Here is a 20,565-nt window from a genome sequence, read left to right on the forward strand (position 1 = left end):
AAATAAATTGCCACAATTAAAACTGTTTTTCCATTGCTCAATCTGGTTTCGCATGCACATATTTCTCCCACTTTAGAAGGCTGAACAGACAGTGATTCTAGTTGCTGTGCATTCAGATCTATCTGTGGAGTTACAATACGAGCACCGTCATTTTGATTGTGATATATTGCAAAACCGCCTGCAATTGCGGTAAATATTTAAAAATGAAAATATTTACGAATATAAAAATACGGACGCAATACAGCACACGCGGTTGCTATTATGAGCGTCGTAACGCGCATATTACACAGACGTACTAACATACACACAAACATTCGTAGGACGCTTGGTCTAAGCAAGTATTAGGTAGTGTAGTATAGGTATACATAATGCCTTCTCGGTCACCGTGGCTCCGTAATACGAAGGCGCGCACACATACGTACTAGCATACATACAAACATACATACGTATGACGCTTTAACTAAACACCAAAGCAAGTAATAGGCAGTGCAGTATACATACTACAATACTCACTATACTAGCGTGGCTCAGCAGTACGCAGCCACACACATATACGTATATCAACATATAACGCTTCGTAGTGTCGCTTTTTCGTTTCATCGAGTCTCAAATCACTCCCAACGATTCTAAAGAAGTTTTCACTTCAAAAAATCAAATACAATACATCGCGCTGCTATTACTGCGAACACAGGTGAACATGCGTTAACACTCCTGTTAAACTAACGTAATTTTAGTATTCTTATAAGCAGCAGGTGGAGGCGCATTCGCAAGCAATAAATATGCATTTGTATGTACATCTATTCCTACATACCTATTCACTTCGAGCTATGGCAATGACTTTCGTCTAAGTAATTGTACATACGTATGAGATTTATTGTATGGAATTCGCTATAATAATTAATTGATCAGCGATTGAAACTCAGAATCGAACAAATTGAAAAAAAAAACCCAAAAATTCATAAAGGTCATCGACCAACCCACGATAAAGGCGTGAAAAGTAAAAGGTACAGACAATGACTGTCTTTTACGATACCTCATTATTGATATTTTTAGATAAATTGATACTGGGAACATTTACCGAAGCACGTAATTTCAAAACCAGGAACTCATGAAAAGATATTGGTGAATTTCGGTTTGGCCAATGCATATAAAATAAAATGTAAAATTGACTTCAACAGAATTATTTTCTTATTAATATTATTTGGGTGTACATGGAGATAGTGCTTTATTGCATTTTTTCTATGTTTTGCCATTGTTTTCCGAGGGATCATTAATAGGAAAAACATTCAAACCCGGACCAACTAAATGGTAGTCAAGAGCAAACTCAATCGCCTACTGTTGTCGTAGGTATTTACATTATATGATACTATGTGCAATGTACAGTGAACACCGTATACTATGAACACCCTATTTATATGGATGCCTACATATCAAAATACGTACTTATGCAGTGTCTCCCCTAATGAACACCTCCCAAAGCGGGCACTTTTTCAGTACGTGCCACAAATCTTTAAGAATATTTAAAATTCCCACCAAATAGTCAATTCATGAATGCCTAAGTGTTCAGAACGAGAACGAGATATCGATGTTGAAGGTTGTTCAGCAACACTTTGCGCTAAAACAGCAATATTCTCATAAGAAAATACCGTCTAGGACTTATTCACTACTGACGTCTAGGCCCCACTTTTGCAAGACCCTTCTCAAGGTTGCGCAAAATGAATAATTCAATTCTTTTTGAATAGCTTGTTTACTAAATATCTTTATTTAAATCTTTATTTGGACCGCCAACACTCCGTTGCCTGTCTGTTTGTATACTGCAGCTGTCTTGTTCACAGGTTTCAAATATGACTGATGTACGACGCTATTTTCGCGCCACCTCGTGCATCAAATTTTCGAATTTTCAGCTCGGGAAGTGTCGTATTATTGAGAAATAGGCGTGCTTGACTTATAAATTACAAGTTCACGCACATTCAAGTGATACAAATTAATGCTGCAAACGGGACGTATCGTAGTCCCTTATCGCAGCCCCTAGAGAGCACAAAATTGAACAAAACTCATACCGTAGAGAACACCTGCGTTCTTTTAGTTACATATTTACACAATACATCGGTTTGTGTGTGTGTATGTTTGGTTGTATTTACACAATGTTGCCATTGATATTTTTGCTTACACACTTTTTCACTCATCCGCGTTATAAGTTACAATTTTTTATTGTTTAATAAACCAAAGCCAAAAACCAACAAATGCAAATAGTTCATTTGTCTATAATTAACATTATTCAGCATTGTTTTTAAGTTATTTTAACAAAAATTAAAATTGTCCAAATATATTTTGTAAATGATTTCGAAATGTACTGTTTGGCAACACTGTGTGGTGAGAGAGCAATCAGCTGACACGGTTCTACGGGAATTTTCAAAAATCCTGCGATAAAATCTACGATACGGAAGGGAAGTAACTTTCCATTTACATGGGGCTCTTATTAGTTTGATCATAACAGCTGACAGGGGACTGCGTCGACGTAAACGACGAACTCATCTCTCGCGCCGTGTTTGTGTTGGGTTTGCATGTATTTTAATATCATATTAAGTGGTGGCAATAGTGTTCATTTACTTGATGTTTTCTCTTTTGTTATTGCATTAATATCGAAACACGGCAACAATTTTTTGCAGCTTGTAAACATCGAGACAATTTCATTGATTGCAGGTGTCTAATACTTATAAAGGGTTTTTCAATTGACGCCCTGTGGCAGCCATTTTGTTTTGGTGACATCTGTCAAATGTTTTGTTTATTATTCAGTTGTTTATGCCAAATCATCATGGCAAGTTACTCGATTGAACAGTACGTTCAAATGATAAATCTTTATTATCAAAATGAGTGTTCATTAACGCAAACGTTGCGCGCATTGCGCCCATTTTTCGGTAGACGTGGTGGCTCTTCCAATTTCTTATGGCCCACATTGAACCATATGGACCTAGACGACATGTGGTTCCAGCAGGACGGCGCTACGTGCCACACAGCAAACGCCATTTTATTCCATTTCAACATCTACCTGCGCTTATTGAAAAACCCTTTATATACATACATACATACATACAAGAGAATTACAGTTTAAACGCATTTTCCAACAAATAGGCAATGGAAACAAAACATCAAATCCGAAGCCTGAACCTTGGATTTGGCTTTGGTGTAGAAACCTTGCAAGGGAGAGAGCGTTGTTTCAGTCTTTAAAAAGGAAAAAGAAGCAGAGAAATAACACATTTCATTCGTGTGAGTTTTACTGAAAGAACTCTATTTTGTAAAAAGTATATTTCTGTATTCGGCTTCTTATTGAATAAATTCATTACATTTTGTTTCAAAAATGTAAATTTCCATATTAAAATTCATAATTGGGATAAAATGGGTATATTTTTTGCCTTAAGTTTTGAGAATCTCAAAAGTGAATAAATTCGCAACTGTGAAAGCGTTTCGTTTTGATTAGTTCACATCATCGGGCGTGCACTGTATGTACTTTCGGTGACCTTTTCTCTGTAACGGACGAAGAAATGTTGTATTCAATTTGTTTTTGTACGAACATATGTATGCACATATTTATGTATTATCCTTTGAGTTTAGACATTTTCGCAATCTTTTCTTGGCTTTAAATTCTTGAAAAATAAAAATTTACACAGCTGAAGCCACAGCAATCCTGAATGGGCTAATTTCTGTTGAAAACTCAAATCGTAAAACAATTATATGCACGGACAGCAGATCAACAATAGCGTCAATACTGAATATAAGAAATAAAACGTATGTTATTTCCCAAATTCGCAACAAACTGATCGGCAATAACAACAACATAAAATTAATGTGGGTACCAGGCCACGCAGGCATTAAAGGGAACGAAACAGCGGACGAACGAGCTAAATTGGCCACCATGGAACCGCTCAAAACATTTAACAAGTTTTCGAAAAAAGACTTCAATAAATATGTAGTCAATCACCTGTATCAAAAACAATTGGTTACATGGGGATCTATACAGCACCAATACACTACATTTAATCCAAACAGGCTAAAATCCGAGTATCCATCTTACTGCCGTTGCAATGATGTCAAAATGTTTGTTCGGCTACGGCTTGGGCACACGATTGCAAGCCACTCCTATATATTCAACAGAACTAACCGGCCAAACTGCCAGCACTGCCCTACATCACCATTAACATCAAATCATCTTCTCGACAACTGCATACAATTTTCCACAGTAAGGAGCAATATTTTTGGGGACCAAATCCCATCATCACTATTAAAAAATATATGCTACGAAAATATTATAAAAATGTCAGATTACTTAGCACAAACCGATTTAAAGAAACTTATTTAACTAATTTACCATGACTTTACCTAGCTTGCCTGTAATTAATTCATAATTCTTTTTACAATATAACAAATCAGAGAGCCGAAGGTCCTGGCAGCCAGTGCTCCTATTCTCGTGTTAAAATAATTATATTATTATACCACGTTTGTAAATAAATAAATAAATAAATAAAAAAATTTTCAAGTATAAAAAATAATTGCAGTACAATGACTTGGTGGGTACGCAAGGTTGGTGCGTCAATAACATTCGTTGGTTACTTGTGGCATGAAACACCAAATGATAGAAGAAGTGTCTAAAAGTGGTTGCCCTTTGGCAGGCAATGGCAAACCTCCGATTTTATTTCTGCCAAGAAAAAGCTTTTCATAAAAAACCATTTGCAGTTCGGAGGCGGCATGAAAATGTATGTAGGTTTCGCCGTTTATAGAAAAACATCAAGCCGCACAGCACAAATAGGAGGAGAAGCGCGGTCAAGCACATAGCGCGGCGAATAAAGATCCAGCGGCTTCGTTGGCTGGGACATGTCGTCCGAATGGAAACAAACGATCTGGCTTTGAAAGTGTTCGTGCGGCACCAGCGGGTGGTAGTAGAGGAAGACGAAGGTCTCCTCTGCATTGGAAAAATCCGGTGGAGAAGGACTTGGCTTCACTTGGTGTTTCCAACTGGCGCCGGTTAGCACGAGAAAGGAACGAATGGTGCGCTTTGTTATTTCAGGAATTTCATAGACGTAGTAAAATTTTGCCAAATAATAAGGTGGCAGATTTTTTAAAGAAAGAAAAAAAATTAATGCATTTAGGTTTTCTATTTTCCGACTTATTACATGGCAGATTGACCGGTTTACAAAAAATTTAACCGCGTTAAAGTAGATCATTAATTAATATGTTAAGCCACGCATTCCTTTTTCTTTTTCATTTTCATTCGATCCACATGACTCATATGCGTATATGTGCATATGTACATATGTATGTACGAGTAGGTGCATATGTGCTTATGTGCCATATGAGAATAAAACTTGCAACTCATTGCTTTTATTAGGCATATTAACAACAACAACAAATCTTAAATAGCCTTGAAATCCCGAATAGCACTCATTTGTATGTGCATATCTATTTACATATGTATGTATGTGCATAGTAGGTACATCAAAGCATGCATATTAGTATGTGTGAGTATTCGTCGTCAGACAATACTTAATTATCTTTTTATAAAACTCTAACTGAATAATGCACAAATGCGGCTTTACTGTGAATATTTTAACTGAAAGTAGCAATGAACGATTATGTTTATGAATGCAACAAATTGAGTAATCAGCTAAATAGTTTCGGTTGTGATATACAAAACCGAAATGAAATGCAACAATGGCACTTCGCTATTGTCACCACGAATATTGTAAGTAAACACGAGCACCGTGTACACTTGTTTACAATCAAGTTACCAGTTTCATAGAGCATTTGAAAAAGCGATACGAGTATTGCAAATGTACACACGCATTCGAGGCTGCTATTGCCCCAAATATTGGCAATGACAATAACTGCATCGAGGCAACTATCAACATACATACATACACACATATGTTTGTACACATGCACGTGCATATACATATGTCAGTATTTAGATAAACTCGCTTGTAAAAATGTCATTGATAAATGTGATTTGCTAAAAATAGTGTTTAGCGACAAATGTGAATGAAATAGGTTTGGATGAAAGAGTGAGAAATTCATTTAAGTTTGCACTGTTTGCACACTTTACAAATTGTTCCCACTGCACAAATAACTCAGTAATAACTTTAACTTAAAGATGTTTGTGCAAAGTGTGAATGCATTGCAATATTGATCCAAGCAATGAAAGCGTCTCCAAAGACCCCAAAATGTATTCAAACTCAGTAAGCAAATATTGTCTATTGTGCTTTTTATTCGTTGAACCTAAACTATGAAAAATCACAATTTTGTCCAATGGCCGAAACTGCGTTTGAGGTCTTCCAACGTTTTTTTGGCGATTCAATGTTAGATGATGAGTGCCAAAGGAGCTTAATGAATCCAATTGGTGTCAGATGTAGGATGAATAAGGTGCAAAACGTGATCTACGGTTCCATGTCCGAGCATTTATATTTGCCTGAAATTGACACAGAAATATGCAAATGAGTATTTGCTGGTAAAAATTACTTCCAAAAAATTGGTTTTCGACAAGTCGATAAGTAAAGATTACGAATTACAGCTTTCTTATATTTTCTATTTTTTATATATGTATGTATTTAATATTCTCCTTACCTTGGTTGGAAGACATGCACACTAATTATTTCACAAAATGCTGTTGCTCGGACAGGACTCTCTCAGATTTTATTGAATTTGGATGGAAGACTTAATACTGAATTTAAAAGTACTTCATCGAACTCCTCAGACTCAACACAAAACACTGAATAAAGGAACATTTGTGTTAACTCATATTTATATCCGCGGCACTGTTCGCAGTGTTCTTTTAAATGGATTTTTATGCCTGTGTGCGTAAACATGTGTATGTATAACCAACACTTATGTATATAATCAGCAATACAGTTGGCTTTAGAGCAAATACTTATGTAAATACACTTACGCAAAGGTATTCTTTGTATACCCTTTTATACAAGCACACACACACTACCGCAAATCTCTCCCTTTCTCACTTTTTAGCTGGTTTAGCTATTTTTTGCGCGACCGTCTGGTTCTTCTCGTCCAGATTTGTTTTTTTATCCTTCTGACTTATGGTGCAATACAATTGAAGGGACGCTGCTGGTTTCCTTTATTCTCATCGCCAAAGAGAAGACTCTGTGCATTTTGCTTTAAGCATAAAATCTTAGTATGTTTTCGTAAATGCATGTAATATAGATTTATTTAAGAAAAACAAACATGCATATGTTTGTCATTAAACCTGATATCTTGTAAGAGTAAATGCCCTTAGTACCAGCGGGAAATTGGAAACAGAACAAGTAAATAATTTCATTATTAGATATGAATGATATGAAACGAAAATATAAAACATTGTCTACTAACTTTTATTAATAACATGCCGGTATAAAATGCGAGGCACTACCACTAGGCGCTTGATACGTCCTGAAATGATAGCGCAGTCTAGAACGACCCTAATAGTATCCAGTGCAAGTTCGTTGACCATCTGTATACAGGTTTAAGAGCCTATTTGGTGCTTTTCTGGAGGGAAGGATGAATTGTTTAATCCTCCTCTGTCCAAGACTCTCCATTCAGTGTCTTGTGAACTCCCATTGTTTAATTGTTTTATGTAGGCTCTGGTGATCCCAAAATATGCACATAGTTTTGGATAGTTATACTCAACATGCTTTGCAAGAAGCTTACACCGAACCGGCATCTACACGTTGGGGACATTTATTTCGAAAATTGGTGTTAAATTGAAAATTTTCTCGGTACATTCAGACAGTTTAGTTAAACATTTTTGCATATTTCGCATGTGAAGCAACACTAATTCACAAGTGACTCTTCAATTGTAACATGTCAGCTTGGAACCAACTTTTGATGGCTAAATTATTTCAAGAAATTGACTTGTCAGTATGAATATGGATTTTCCTATGGCAATGCTAACGGGTGCCGCAATCAACACTTTCACGAGTTGAAGCTTTTATATCCAGTCGACTATAGAAGTTGTAAGTACAAATTAATTACGAAGACAATTTGTGTGGAAAAACAAGTGTCATGAATCGATTGAAGCCATTCCAGCCGCTTTTACCGTCGTCCTAAAAGAAATTCCTTAAGGACATAGATAACCCGTTTTATAATTTGTAAGGGCGTGTAAATTGTGTATTAAAGTAAAAAGTTCAGGTCTGCTTTGGAAGAGAGAATACGTTATATTTTCCCAGCAAATGCTAAGATTCATTTCCCTTTCGATTACCATCGTGTGAAATACATCAATAGGCTGCGGTAAAATAGAAATAAACTATTTTCCACAGTAATAATTTGAAAATGTTCGTACGCTTTTTCCTGCAGGGTTGCACGAAACATATGTTCCACTGAAAGAAATATAAAACAAGCCCAGGTGCGCGAAAAGTAAACGAACTATCTTAAATTCTCTGAAAACAAAAGCAAAAATAAACGTTATTGGGATTGTAAGAACTTTGCACTGACCTTGGAATAATTCCCCAATGAAATCGAAACCCTTTCGGGACATTTACAAGCATAAATCAGGCACATACCTCACATACATATATATTATATGCACTGCGATTTACATACATATGTAGCTTCCAAAACCACAATACGCTTGTTTACGAAAAGTGGAGGCTGCAAATATGTGAGCAGCAGGTGTTTCAGAAGAGAATATTTGGTTAAAACGGCTAGGTTTATTTGCGATCGTTTAGGCACAGATTAAAAACACTAACTGCTCCTTTCACCATTTACATGCATATATACTTATGCATATGTACATATATATTATCTCACACTTTGTACATACAAATGTATATGAGTCCAATCTTTAGTAGCTAAAATATCTTGCGAAGTGCATGGGTACACAATAAATTGAAAGCATTTCCTTGGTGTTTGATTTCAATACAAATAAATATTTTTTTTATTTTTATGAATCTTAATGGACAAAAAAAAACTCGTCTGGAAGGGTTGTTTCGAGTAGCCGTGCCGGTCATTGCACTTTCCATAAGCTTTCAACAGTTTGTAATAGGCATTTTGCCGCTTCTAAAGGATCAAAACAATTTATCAACATAATGCAGACAAGCCGCTAAAAACAGGTCAGCCGCATGATCATAAACAAGAATTTCTATGCACTCTGTTAAGTTCAACCAAGTCGCTGAAATTGCACAATAGATAATATCCAAACAATCGCACGCAGTTATGCACTTTACGGAATTGAATAGAAGTCGGTCAGAAAGAGGAATTCCAAATCCTTTTGTATTGATCAGCAACGCAGAACTTACTGAAAAGAATTGTCTTCTTTGCTCTAAGTACTCGTACTGTAAAGGTGATATTAAGGTGGCAAGATATACGGAACTATCTTCATGTACAGCTTGGCATATTTCGATTTGTATATACATGCATGTATACATACCATATGAGCATTTGTACGTTTCGAAATGATGCTTTTGTAACCCCTTATCCCAACTTAATTTAAATTCAAACGGTTTGTGAAAACACCTTTCTGATGCTTTCCATTTCAATTCAACCGGGCTACTCGGGACATGTTCTCCGATTTCGATGTAACTTAAATATGTTGCACTCTGGTCAAAATAATGAGACACGTATTTTTTTGTTCGCCCAAAAAATTTTTTTTTTTCAAGATTTATCGGCTATTTTGTTTTTCGGCCCAAATCGATTTTTTTAATTAAATAAGAAAATTTTTTTTTTAATTCTCATAACTTAGTCAAAAATGAACCGATTTTAATGATTCTGGGTTCAAAATGATCGTCATTACTTGCACGAGCGAGTACAAACAATAGCAGAAAATTTTTATTTTGCCTAAAACTAAAAGGGCGAAACAGGTTTTTTGCTAAAAACTTAATTACTCAAAACCAACTGATTTTAGCAACTGGGCATTCAGCTCAATTGAAGTTTGGACACCTCTTGATTTGGAAAACGTTAAAAAAAAAACACTTTTTGAAATATTGAATTTCGAAAAAATTTCGCACTTTTTTTTTGCAAAATAATAAATTTTCAACTACTTTTTCGCTATTGTTTGTACTCGCTCGTGCAGGTAATGACGATCATTTTGAACCCAGAATCATTAAAATAGGTTCATTTTTGACTAAGTTATGAGAATTAAAAAAAAAAAAATTCATAGATAATTAAAAAAGATCAATTTTGAACCGAAAAACAAAATTGCCGATAAAGCTTGAAAAAAAATTTTTTCGGGCGAACAAAAAAATACGTGTCTCATTATTTTGACCAGAGAGCAACACATTTGAGTTACATCGAAATCGAAGAACAAATGGAAAGCATCTTCGGTATTTTTGTACTAGAACCAAATGTGTTTGAAACACTCTGAATAATAGCCAATTTCATTTAAATATTTCTTTATTTTTCGTCAGTATAAATAAGAATAAAATTATCAACAATTGGCTATACAATTTGTATATATTCGTTCATTTAAATTCGTATTTGAAAGTCTTCGTTACTCAAGGATTTAATGATGGTAGTTGACTACAGCTGGCGCAGCGTATGGAGCGTAATGGGCAGCTGGGGCGGCATAATGGGCAGCTGGGGCGGCGTAATGGGCTACTGGAGCGGCATAGTGAGCAACTGGGGACACTGTCTTTACAACTGGAGCGACAGCAACAGCCTTCACAAGTGGTTCACGGTTTACGACAGCATTGAAACCATTTACAGGATCCGAAGTATACTGGACGGTACGTTTGTATCCATCTGAGTCGATGAGCGAGTATTCACCACGAACTACGTCACCATCACGTTCCTCCACTTGGCTCTTGGAATCACCAGTCAGTTTGTCGTCAACGCCATACGAGAATTTGTATTGTGGATGAGGATCGTATTCCTCCGATTTGACCACAACCTTTTGAGCGACGGCAACAGGTGCGGCATGGTATGCAACAGAGGCTGGTGCTGCGTGGTATACCGGTGCGTAACCTGCGCTGGCCACGGCAACGAAAGCGAGTGCGAATACAAACTGCGAAAGAAAATTATTGGATTGAAAACAAGAAAAAAAGTTAACTTTATTCCAGTGAGGCTCGGTTGTGACTGTGCTTACCTTGAAAGCCATATTTCGTGGTTTGGTTGGTTATTGGTTTAGTTATTTGCAAAAGCGAACACGAGAAGTGAATGATACATATCTGTCAATTCGTTGTCACTTTTATAGTAAACGGTTGATACGAGATTGTTTTTTACATCATGGCATTTGATTATAATTTTTGTTTTTCTAAAACCTGTTGGGCTATATTTGGCTATAGCTTTGATTTTTACGCTCTTTTAATTCTTCGAGGGCGCTCTGTTTGTTAAATATAAAAAATCCGGAGTATATAAAATATGGCTAAGAGAATGCAAAGCTGCTTAAAGAAAAAAAATTCAGCATAACGTATTCAATTGATTTTATGTTGATGTGACACTTGAATTGTGAGAGTAAGGTAACAAAAATGCCACAGACTAAATTTGTGTGTGTTTTTTGTTCACAACGAAGTCGTTTAATACAATTTGGCATATAGAAAGTCATATAAAAGTTCCTTTAACAGGGACATACAACAATAATTTAAAGATAGTTTCACTTCTTCTTCTTGGCCGCCATTGTCCTCATTTAACATAAACTCTCATTTTGACTTTTCCTTTCGAATTGATGAAAAACGTATTCTTTTTAAATAAAAATTACTTAAAAAAATAAAAAAAAACTATTCCAGCTTCAGCGAGCCTACCTTTATTAAATATGTACTAAGTGGCGAAGAAAACCAGTTGATAAAAAAGTTTTCTTTTAAAGGCAGTCTCTCTTTGGTAGACAATGGCAAACTTTCTCATAAAAACTATTAGCCGTTCGGAAGGGCCGTAAAACTGTAGGTCCCTATACTTGTGGAACAACATCAAGACTTACACCACAAATAGAAGAAGCTTAGCCAAACACTCAAAAACTGTATAAGCGCCAATTAGATATATTATATATGTAAAATATTACAATGTTTAATGCACGTAAATAATGTCCTTACTTTTGTCGTTGCTCAGTGAGATAAGTTGCAGGAGTAGAGTAAGTATCTTAACTATCATATCTAAAGGGCGAACTCTATACCATATCTTATCTAAAATTCAAAATTTATATTCAGACACCAAGCCAAGGTATAATATCTTGATGAATGTAGATTGCTGATATTTTTGCATATTGAAAAAGTTAAGGATCATTATTATATAACTATTATATACTATATAAAATATTAAAATTTGCAAAGCAATAATTTGTTGAGGTGGCAAGGTGCCACTTGACTAATTTACGAAAATAGTAAGCGGGGACAACCATGTACAAATTGGTAAATGCTGTGATTTACGGGACATTGTACGTGATTTTTTATTTCGTTTTAACAGCTTATCCTGGAATAAAAAGTTAATCGAAAAATTGTAATTGACTGTTTCGGTGCAGAATATTAAAACACTAAAACATGTTCTTCTCGATGTTTTGGTACTCATTGTGGCTTAGTGGTGTTATTGAGTAATTTTTTTCGAAAATGCACTTAGAAATGCGCGTACTGTCAATAGATTTCGCTATCAAGTTATGTTAGCAAAGATCTTTGTTGTCAATAGGCCTCTTCTATTCGCCACTTCTCTGCTCGCTGTCTCTCTGCTCAGCACACATGACGAAAAATTTGCATGTGAAAGTAACAACCAAGTTATCGAGAAAGGTTCGCCGCTAGGGAGTATGTCTCTGTACCTCATTAAACTGGTATAACTCACTATCTTACAAACAAATGTAGTTTTAGGCTGCTCGAGTCCGGCGATACCAAGAAATGTTTATTTATATTAGTTGCGTCATCTATTCACAATTAAGTGCACCTAACATGGCAACACGACTAAATGTATGTACATATATACATACATAAGTACAAGTACTATCAGACGAGTTTCGTATTGTTGAAACAAAAAAAGTCTTTTTAATATATCATATAACACTGATATAAGATCCGCCAATAAATGCCGGGATACGGCGAAAAATGTGACAAAGCGGGCCTACGCTTGGCTCAAAAAACATTTTTTTTTTCGAAATAGCCTTGCAGAAATACTTTAGACTCAGGTTTGAACGCTGAACTTTTTTCATGTAAGACGGTACGGTCTAATATACAATACTTATGTACATATGTATATAAGTATATGCTTCCAACTTGAAAATGTAAAAATTACGCCAATTACTTACCAAAACGTATACTAATTCGAATTGAAAAAAAATATTCGCGTAAGAAATCTCTTTTCCCCTTTCGACTTTAAATAACTTCGATAGTTTTTAGATATGAAAAGTAGGCATCTCGAAAGCAAATTAAATGCTCTGCCAACCCGTGGGAATTCATCGACAAAATTTAATACGTAATTAATCTTTCTAGATCCGAAATAACAAATAAAACGTAAATGGGATTGCTCATCAATTTGGTGGAAGACCACCCTGAAATAGCGCGTGTGTTTCTAAAAGTGCGAGAACGAGGCTAAATTTTGGCAGAAAGTGGAGCTGAAGCTTAGCGCAACGGAGTCACACATCAATCAGCTTTGAATATACCAAATGTGAGATTATGTATTGATTTTGCACCACAATGGATACAAATGTTCAACTTTTAGAATTTAACGGATAATACATAATACCGTCTACAGTAGCTTTGTAAGTGGAACCATTTATTAAATATATTTATAAATCTCTAATCTTCAAATTCTATTTTTAGGAATGGGCCGGCCAGAAAAAGTGTGCCCGGCAGAAGTCGTCGGAAAACTTAAAAAATCGTGAAGGAATTCGCCATAATATGAAATGAGACTCTCTTCAGCCGAAAGAGTCAAATTTAAATTAATTGTAAAAGTGCAATCGCGATCGTGCAAGCTCATGTACATAATTGCATAGCGAGTTGGCCCATTGTGATTATGATAGCCCAACAATATCCTTTAGAAAAACGAGCACCATCAAGGAAACGTTTACCTCACTGCCGAAACAGCAAAAAAGCTGCTGTATCTGAGAGAAGGAATTGAAATTCAAAATATTAAACGCCGAAACGACGAATGGGGAAAATGAGCGAAATAAAAAAATAAATGAGCTGACAAATCTATATCCACTTAATTAAGTATTAATTTTTATTTCAATACAAAAAAAGGGTAATGAAATAATTTCGTACTACAGACTAGAAGAAGAAACATTTCACAGAAGTTGAGATGACAGTGAAAAGGGGGGGTATTTAAGCAGCAAAATTTAGAAGGAATAAAAATACGTAACCACTTTATGAAAGAAATGCAAAAAAGAACTAAAAGACAAAGTTAAATGTGGTTGTGCATATGTAAAGACTTGGCCCTCAAAAATAGTTTTCGAAATAATTTCTGTATTTTTTAAGATTAATAATATATATATATATATATAATTGGCGCGTACACCCTTTTTGGGTATTCGGCCGAACTCCTCCTCCTATTTGTGGTGTGCGTCACACATAGAGGGACCTACAGTTTCAAGCCGACTCCGAACGGCAAATGTTTTTATGAGTAGCTTTTTCATGGCAGAAATACACTCGGAAGTTTGCCATTGCCTCCCGAGGGGCGACCGCTATTAGAAAAATGTTTTTCTTAATTTTGGTGTTTCACCGAGATTCGAACCTACGTTCTCTTTGTGAATTCCGAATGGTAGTCACGCACCAACCCATTCGGCTACGGCGGCCTGAACCAAAAGCATTTACTAATGTAAATTGAACTTAAAATATATATTTGATGTCTATGTAGGGCAATGCAAAGAAGAAGTTATTTTCTAACTATAGGTTGTCAAAAAAGTCTTGCGGTATTTCCGCAAGCTTGTCTTTGCAAGCGCGTAGTTCTAGTTATATTGGTCACATCGGTTCACGCTAGAGCTTTTTGGAAAGCTCTTTTCACGTGCTAACACGTGTTTGATTAATTGTTGTTTGCTTTTAGTCGTTCGTGAGTTATAGCGTCGCAAACATGGAGCAAAACAAAGAGAAAATACGGCATATTTTACAGTACTACTACGATAAAGGCAAAAATGCATCTCATGCTGCCAATAAAATTTGTGCAGTTTATGGACCCGATACAGTTTTCATTTCCACCGCACAACGATGGTTTCAACGTTTTCGTTCTGGTGCAGAGGTGATCGAAGATGCGCTACGGTCCGAAAGGCCTGTCGTCGAAAATTGCGATAAAATCGCTGAATTGATCGAAAGAGACCGGCATAGTAGCAGCCGTAGCATCGGCCAAGAGCTGGGCATGAGTCATCAAACCGTTATAAACCATTTGAAGAAGCTTGGATTCAAAAAGAAGCTCGATGTATGGGTGCCACACGACTTGACGCAAAAAAACATTTTGCCCGTATGGATGCATGCGAATCGCTTCTGAATCGCAACAAAATCGGAGCTCGGATGGGAGGTTCTTTTGCATCCACCGTATAGTCCGGATCTCGCACCAAGTGATTACCACCTATTTCTGTCCATGGCGAACGAGCTTGGTAGTCGGAAGTTGTCCACAAGAGAGTCCTGTGAAAATTGGCTCTCCGAGTTTTTTGACAATAGGGAAGCGAGCTTCTATAAGAGGGGCATTATGAAGTTGGGATCTCGTTGGGAACTCGTCATCGAACAAAACGGCGCATATTTGACTTAAATCGCATTATTATAACCAATTTTATGAACAAGTGAAAATTCAATAAAAATACCGCAAGACTTTTTTGACAACCTTAATTATATTCCCACAACAACCTGCGTGAATGAAAGAAAGGTGTTTGCGAATGTAAAACCATTTGAAGATAAAATTTTCTTAGCTCGTGCGACTAAAGCAGTCTGGTGCCCAATTTCTTTACACTACATTAAATAACTTTATGAATATATTCCAAATCGCACTTGTAAATGTAAATAAAATAATAATTAAATTTGATTAAATAAAGCAAATAACAGGTTACAACCAAACGCCTTTTTATCATAACATTTTCCTCGAACGCCTCAATTAGAGAATTACCAATGATCACTTGTTAATGTAAGATATGATTTAATTTACAACTGTCATCGAGAGAAGGTTTTTTAGTAATCTTTTCTCAGAACATAATTAAATTATTGACAGAAACATTTTTCACTTTTTTTTGACGGCACTGAATAGGAGTTTCACACAAAAATAAATGGAAATATTTGGTCTTAATCAAGTGAAAGGAAGTGTATTTAAGAAGTACGAGGCCACAAAAGCGGTTGAGTAGGACAGCACATCTTAATATCTATAGAGACTTAGGTCCCGCGGTGGAAAAAATTTGCTGAAATCTTTTTTTTTACCGGCTAAATGCCGTTTTTTGAGCCATTGTGGTTTGGATTAATTTTTTTCATAATAATTTTTTTAAGTACACATTTTTTAATTAATTATTAATTTCTTTAAAAGGCATCATTCCGCTCCTACAAACACAACAAATTATGCTAGCACATACATACAAAGTCAGTTATTCTTCCTAAATGTAATAATTGTATTATTATTCTTCTAATCCATATCTATACGTAGCAAAACAATGTAAATATCTGCTTGTGACTTTAAAATAAATACATTTTTAAATAAAAAAAATATGCTTTCTAGAAATAAGTAGACTAAATGTGCCGATGTTTTAAATCAAGCAAAATTACCCTGATTTGGTAAAAGTGATATAAGTCCGAAAAAGCAAGTTGTGAAGGTTAAATTCGGATGAAAGAAAAATTTCGGAAAAAATGATTTAATTAAACTCGGCCAGACTTGGTATACGGGCTGACTCACACCTCAATTAGATCAGGCATTAATATGTATTGGATAAAAACCCCGCCCACTTTTTTTACGTCATACCTAAATTTTCTTGTGTCCGCCTGATATACAAGCTATAACTCTCATTTTGTATGAGTTCGTTTAATTCCAAAAATTAACAGCTGAACTTTTGGTACGGGAAAGACTTTGCTATTTTTCTTTTAACAAATTCTTCTACAATAACATAAAAAATTTTCATCGGCGCAAATATATGTTCATGGCAATTGCTGGCGAGCCATTGAATAATGTCATTGAATATTTTTAATTTGTTTTTTTTTACTGCGAAATTAAAAGATGGCCAGTGAATCTGTGAACAGGTTTCATGCGCAGGATATTTTGGTTCTAGCCATGATTTTTTGTTTCCTCGAAGAATTTCGATGAATTAGCAGTAATATAGACGTCCGTTCTGACCTTGCTCTCCAATTGAGATAATTCTAATGTACAAACATTCTGGATATATCGAGTTTTTTAACAATGGCAATGTTCACTCCATGATATTTTCGCACTTTTGCAACGCAATCGCCGCGTTACGAGTTGTTGGTCAATCCAATTATGTTAATTACGCGAAATTTTAAATCAAACGGAATTAGATTTTTTTTGGAATAAAACAGTTTTGCAAAAAAATGCCTGCTGCTTTGAGAATCTTATGAATATTTGTAAATATTGCAGAGAAGCAGCGCAGAAAGTTCGTTGCACCAAGAATTCACTGTATTTGAACTTTTTTTCTGGAGCACAATTTTCCTACTTTCTCTGCATGTTGTCTGATATGCGCATTTATAGATCTGTACGAGGTTCGTTGTGTCGAGTGTCCTTGGTATTTGTGTTTGGTTCCTCAAACACAAACTTTAGTGCTTCCTAAGTATATTCTTTTGTATCCGAGTTGCGAAACGAACAACCGAATATATATATAGGCAAAATGTTACATTTAAAAAATTGGATATTCTTCTACTGTCATCTAGAGAAATGCGCCTCTGTTTTATGTGTGTATCCAGCAGTTTGACATTTAGCTGGAATTTCCCAAGTACTTTCCAGCGGCCCATACACATCAGTCTCTTTTTTTTTTAATTTACGACACTATAGATTAGGTCGAACATTTAGTTTTCAAACCGGTTATATCAAGTAAAGTAGATTAAAGATTATTTTGAGTGGCTGCTTTCCACGTGATTCGGTAAAACTTCTAGTGTTATTTCACAGGTCAGATTCAAAAAGAATGCAGCTATTGGTCAAGTGGAGGACGCACATAAAAACTAAAATTAGAATACCTTACCCCCAAGATTTTCGGGTATCCCAATACTGAACTTCATACCAGAGATCTTTTAGTTTTTTCAATAAAATACGGTAATATTTTTTCAGTGGGGTAGCAGCAAATATATTTACTGACGCCGGGTTAATTTAGTATTTATCAAACTGTAAATCTTTTTATCACTTAATATTAAAAAATGTTTAATGGCAATACATGAAATTAATGAAACGGTAACAGAAGAAACTATTGTATCAGTTTAAAGTACTTCAATGACCAAATGAGTTGACCGGTTAAGGTAAATTTCAGAAACATATCCAAACACACCTACAGTCATATTCGTACTCATATTCAATTAATCAAAATGCATACAAAGAAAATTGCTGTCCATTAGTTCGGAAAGTGAACAGTATAAAATGGTCCGCTGACGGATATTTGGTATCATTCACTTCTTGCTATCGCAACGACAAAGAACCCCCCTTTAGTTACGAAACTATTCAACACATATCCGAAATATGGCATTCAAGGTAAAGTTCACACTTGCAACGAATTAATATAACTTGCTCCAATTGCTTGTCAGTACTTATAGTAATGAACCTAATTTGTTTTTTCTCTACAGTTTGTATTCGCACTCGCTTTCGTCGCTGTTGCCAGCGCTGGATACGCACCCATTGCGCCGGTTTACCACGCAGCACCAGCCTCTGTTGCATACCATGCCGCGCCTGTTGCCGTCGCTCAAAAGGTTGTGGTCAAATCGGAGGAATACGATCCTCATCCACAATACAAATTCTCGTACGGCGTTGACGACAAACTGACTGGTGATTCCAAGAGCCAAGTGGAGGAACGTGATGGTGATGTAGTTCGTGGTGAATACTCGCTCATCGACGCTGATGGATACAAACGTACTGTCCAATACACTTCGGATTCAGTGAATGGTTTCAATGCTGTCGTAAATCGTGAACCACTTGTGAAGGCTGTTGCTGTCGCTCCAGTTGTAAAAACTGTGGCCCCAGTTGCTCACTATGGCGCTCCTGTAGCTCACTACAGTGCCCCAGTGGCTCATTATTCTGCTCCAGCCGCACATTACGCATCGTATGCCGCACCAGCCGTATTAAAGTATCACCATTAAAAACTAGAACCATTATGAATATTTATCTAAATGAATGAGCGATTGTATGAAATAGTTTAGTTGATGTTATTCTTATTTATGTATTACGGATATATTTTGAAATTAAACAGAAAAGAAATGTTACATATTTTGTTATTCTTTCTAAACGCAGTACGTCTGGATAAAGCAAAACTAGCCGTTTTATTATCCTGCATAATACGAAGAAGAATATTTTTTGTAGTGGAATACTTTAACTATTATTAATACAAGATGGCACAAAATTAATCATCCAACTTTGTTTTTGAGTAACTTTTTTAATAAATAAAATAGTTATTTTAAGTGATGGAAATTTTTATTTCGACATTCACGCGCTCCATTTCTTGTCTGAATGTATAGTTTACAAGTGTACAAACAGAAGTATAAGATATTTTCCTTCTTAGCGATAACCATGAAAGCGAATGCGACTTCAATGTAATTGGTCTCGGGTGATAGTACGAGGGGTGCCTTTTATATGTGGGGATTAGAGAACAAAAACAAATTTTAATCATCGAAAATCACTTTATTGTTTTTCAAAATATTCTCCACTTTTGCAAGCGTTTGAACCAATTGTAGAAGCACTTTTGCCACTCTGAATGAGGTACCTCCAAAACATGCATTCTGAATGCCGCAACCGCTTCTTCAGGTGTCGAAAAACGCTGACCTCTCCGTTTGTTTTTTACGTACGGGAATAAAAAGAAGTCATTCGGTGCCAAGTCAGGACTATACGGCGGATGACCGACCCATTAATTCGATGTTTTGGGTGCTCAAAAATGCATTTGTTTGAACCGATGTGTGAGAGCTCGCATTGTCCTGGTGAAGAGTGATTCGTCTTTGGCGATTGGTTTTCCTAATTTCTTGGAAGACAACTGGCAAACAAATGGTTGTGTACCACTCAGAATTTACTGTTCTATGTTGTTCTAGTGGCACGGTTGCGACATGTCCAGTTTTTCCGAAAAAACAGGCGACCATTTGCTTGGAAGTGCTTCGTGCGCGAACAACTTTTATTGGATTTGGCTCATCTTGAAGCATCCATACAGTCGACTGCTGTTTACTTTCGGGCTCATACGCGTAAATCCATGATTCATCACCTGTCATGATGTCATAGACGTGCTTCGAAGCCCCGCGATCGTATTTTTTGAGCATTTCCTTCGACCAATTTGACAGTCAAATGTTTATGCAATATTGAATGTATGCTGGTCTCACTAATGCCTAAGATTGTCTCAATCTCACGATAGGTCACATGACGATTTTGCAATATCAGTTCGCACACAGCATCATTCGGAACAACAACTGATTTTGGACGACCTTCACGAAATTCGTCTTGGAGTGAACTACGACCACGATTGAATTCACCATACCATCGATAAACACTGGTCCTTGATGGAGCTTCATCGCCAAAAAATGA

At 36.0% G+C, this 20,565-nt stretch overlaps 2 protein-coding genes and 1 long non-coding RNA gene across 3 annotated transcripts; 1 reads left to right on the top strand and 2 right to left on the bottom strand.

Annotated features, from left to right (window-relative positions):
• Positions 1 to 6,239: 6,239 nt before the first annotated feature.
• LOC128858207 (uncharacterized) lies at positions 6,240 to 6,743 on the bottom strand. The gene is made up of 2 exons (XR_008453989.1): positions 6,616 to 6,743; positions 6,240 to 6,460 (listed from the first exon to the last, which is right to left on the bottom strand). It is a non-coding gene; the product is annotated as an uncharacterized LOC128858207 (long non-coding RNA).
• Positions 6,744 to 10,382: 3,639 nt separating this feature from the next.
• LOC128871942 (larval cuticle protein A2B-like) lies at positions 10,383 to 11,141 on the bottom strand. The gene is made up of 2 exons (XM_054114132.1): positions 11,063 to 11,141; positions 10,383 to 10,981 (listed from the first exon to the last, which is right to left on the bottom strand). Exons 1-2 carry the CDS (start codon positions 11,072 to 11,074, stop codon positions 10,481 to 10,483), a joined length of 513 nt encoding a protein of 170 aa, XP_053970107.1. The 5' UTR covers positions 11,075 to 11,141; the 3' UTR covers positions 10,383 to 10,480.
• A 7,333-nt stretch (positions 11,142 to 18,474) lies between these two features.
• On the top strand, positions 18,475 to 19,226 carry LOC128871941 (larval cuticle protein A2B-like). The gene is made up of 2 exons (XM_054114131.1): positions 18,475 to 18,540; positions 18,633 to 19,226. The coding sequence occupies exons 1-2, from the start codon at positions 18,529 to 18,531 to the stop codon at positions 19,140 to 19,142; spliced, it is 522 nt and encodes a 173-aa protein (XP_053970106.1). The 5' UTR covers positions 18,475 to 18,528; the 3' UTR covers positions 19,143 to 19,226.
• Positions 19,227 to 20,565: the final 1,339 nt, after the last annotated feature.

This window comes from Anastrepha ludens, chromosome 2, assembly GCF_028408465.1.
Source record: "Anastrepha ludens isolate Willacy chromosome 2, idAnaLude1.1, whole genome shotgun sequence".
NCBI lineage: Eukaryota > Metazoa > Arthropoda > Insecta > Diptera > Tephritidae > Anastrepha > Anastrepha ludens.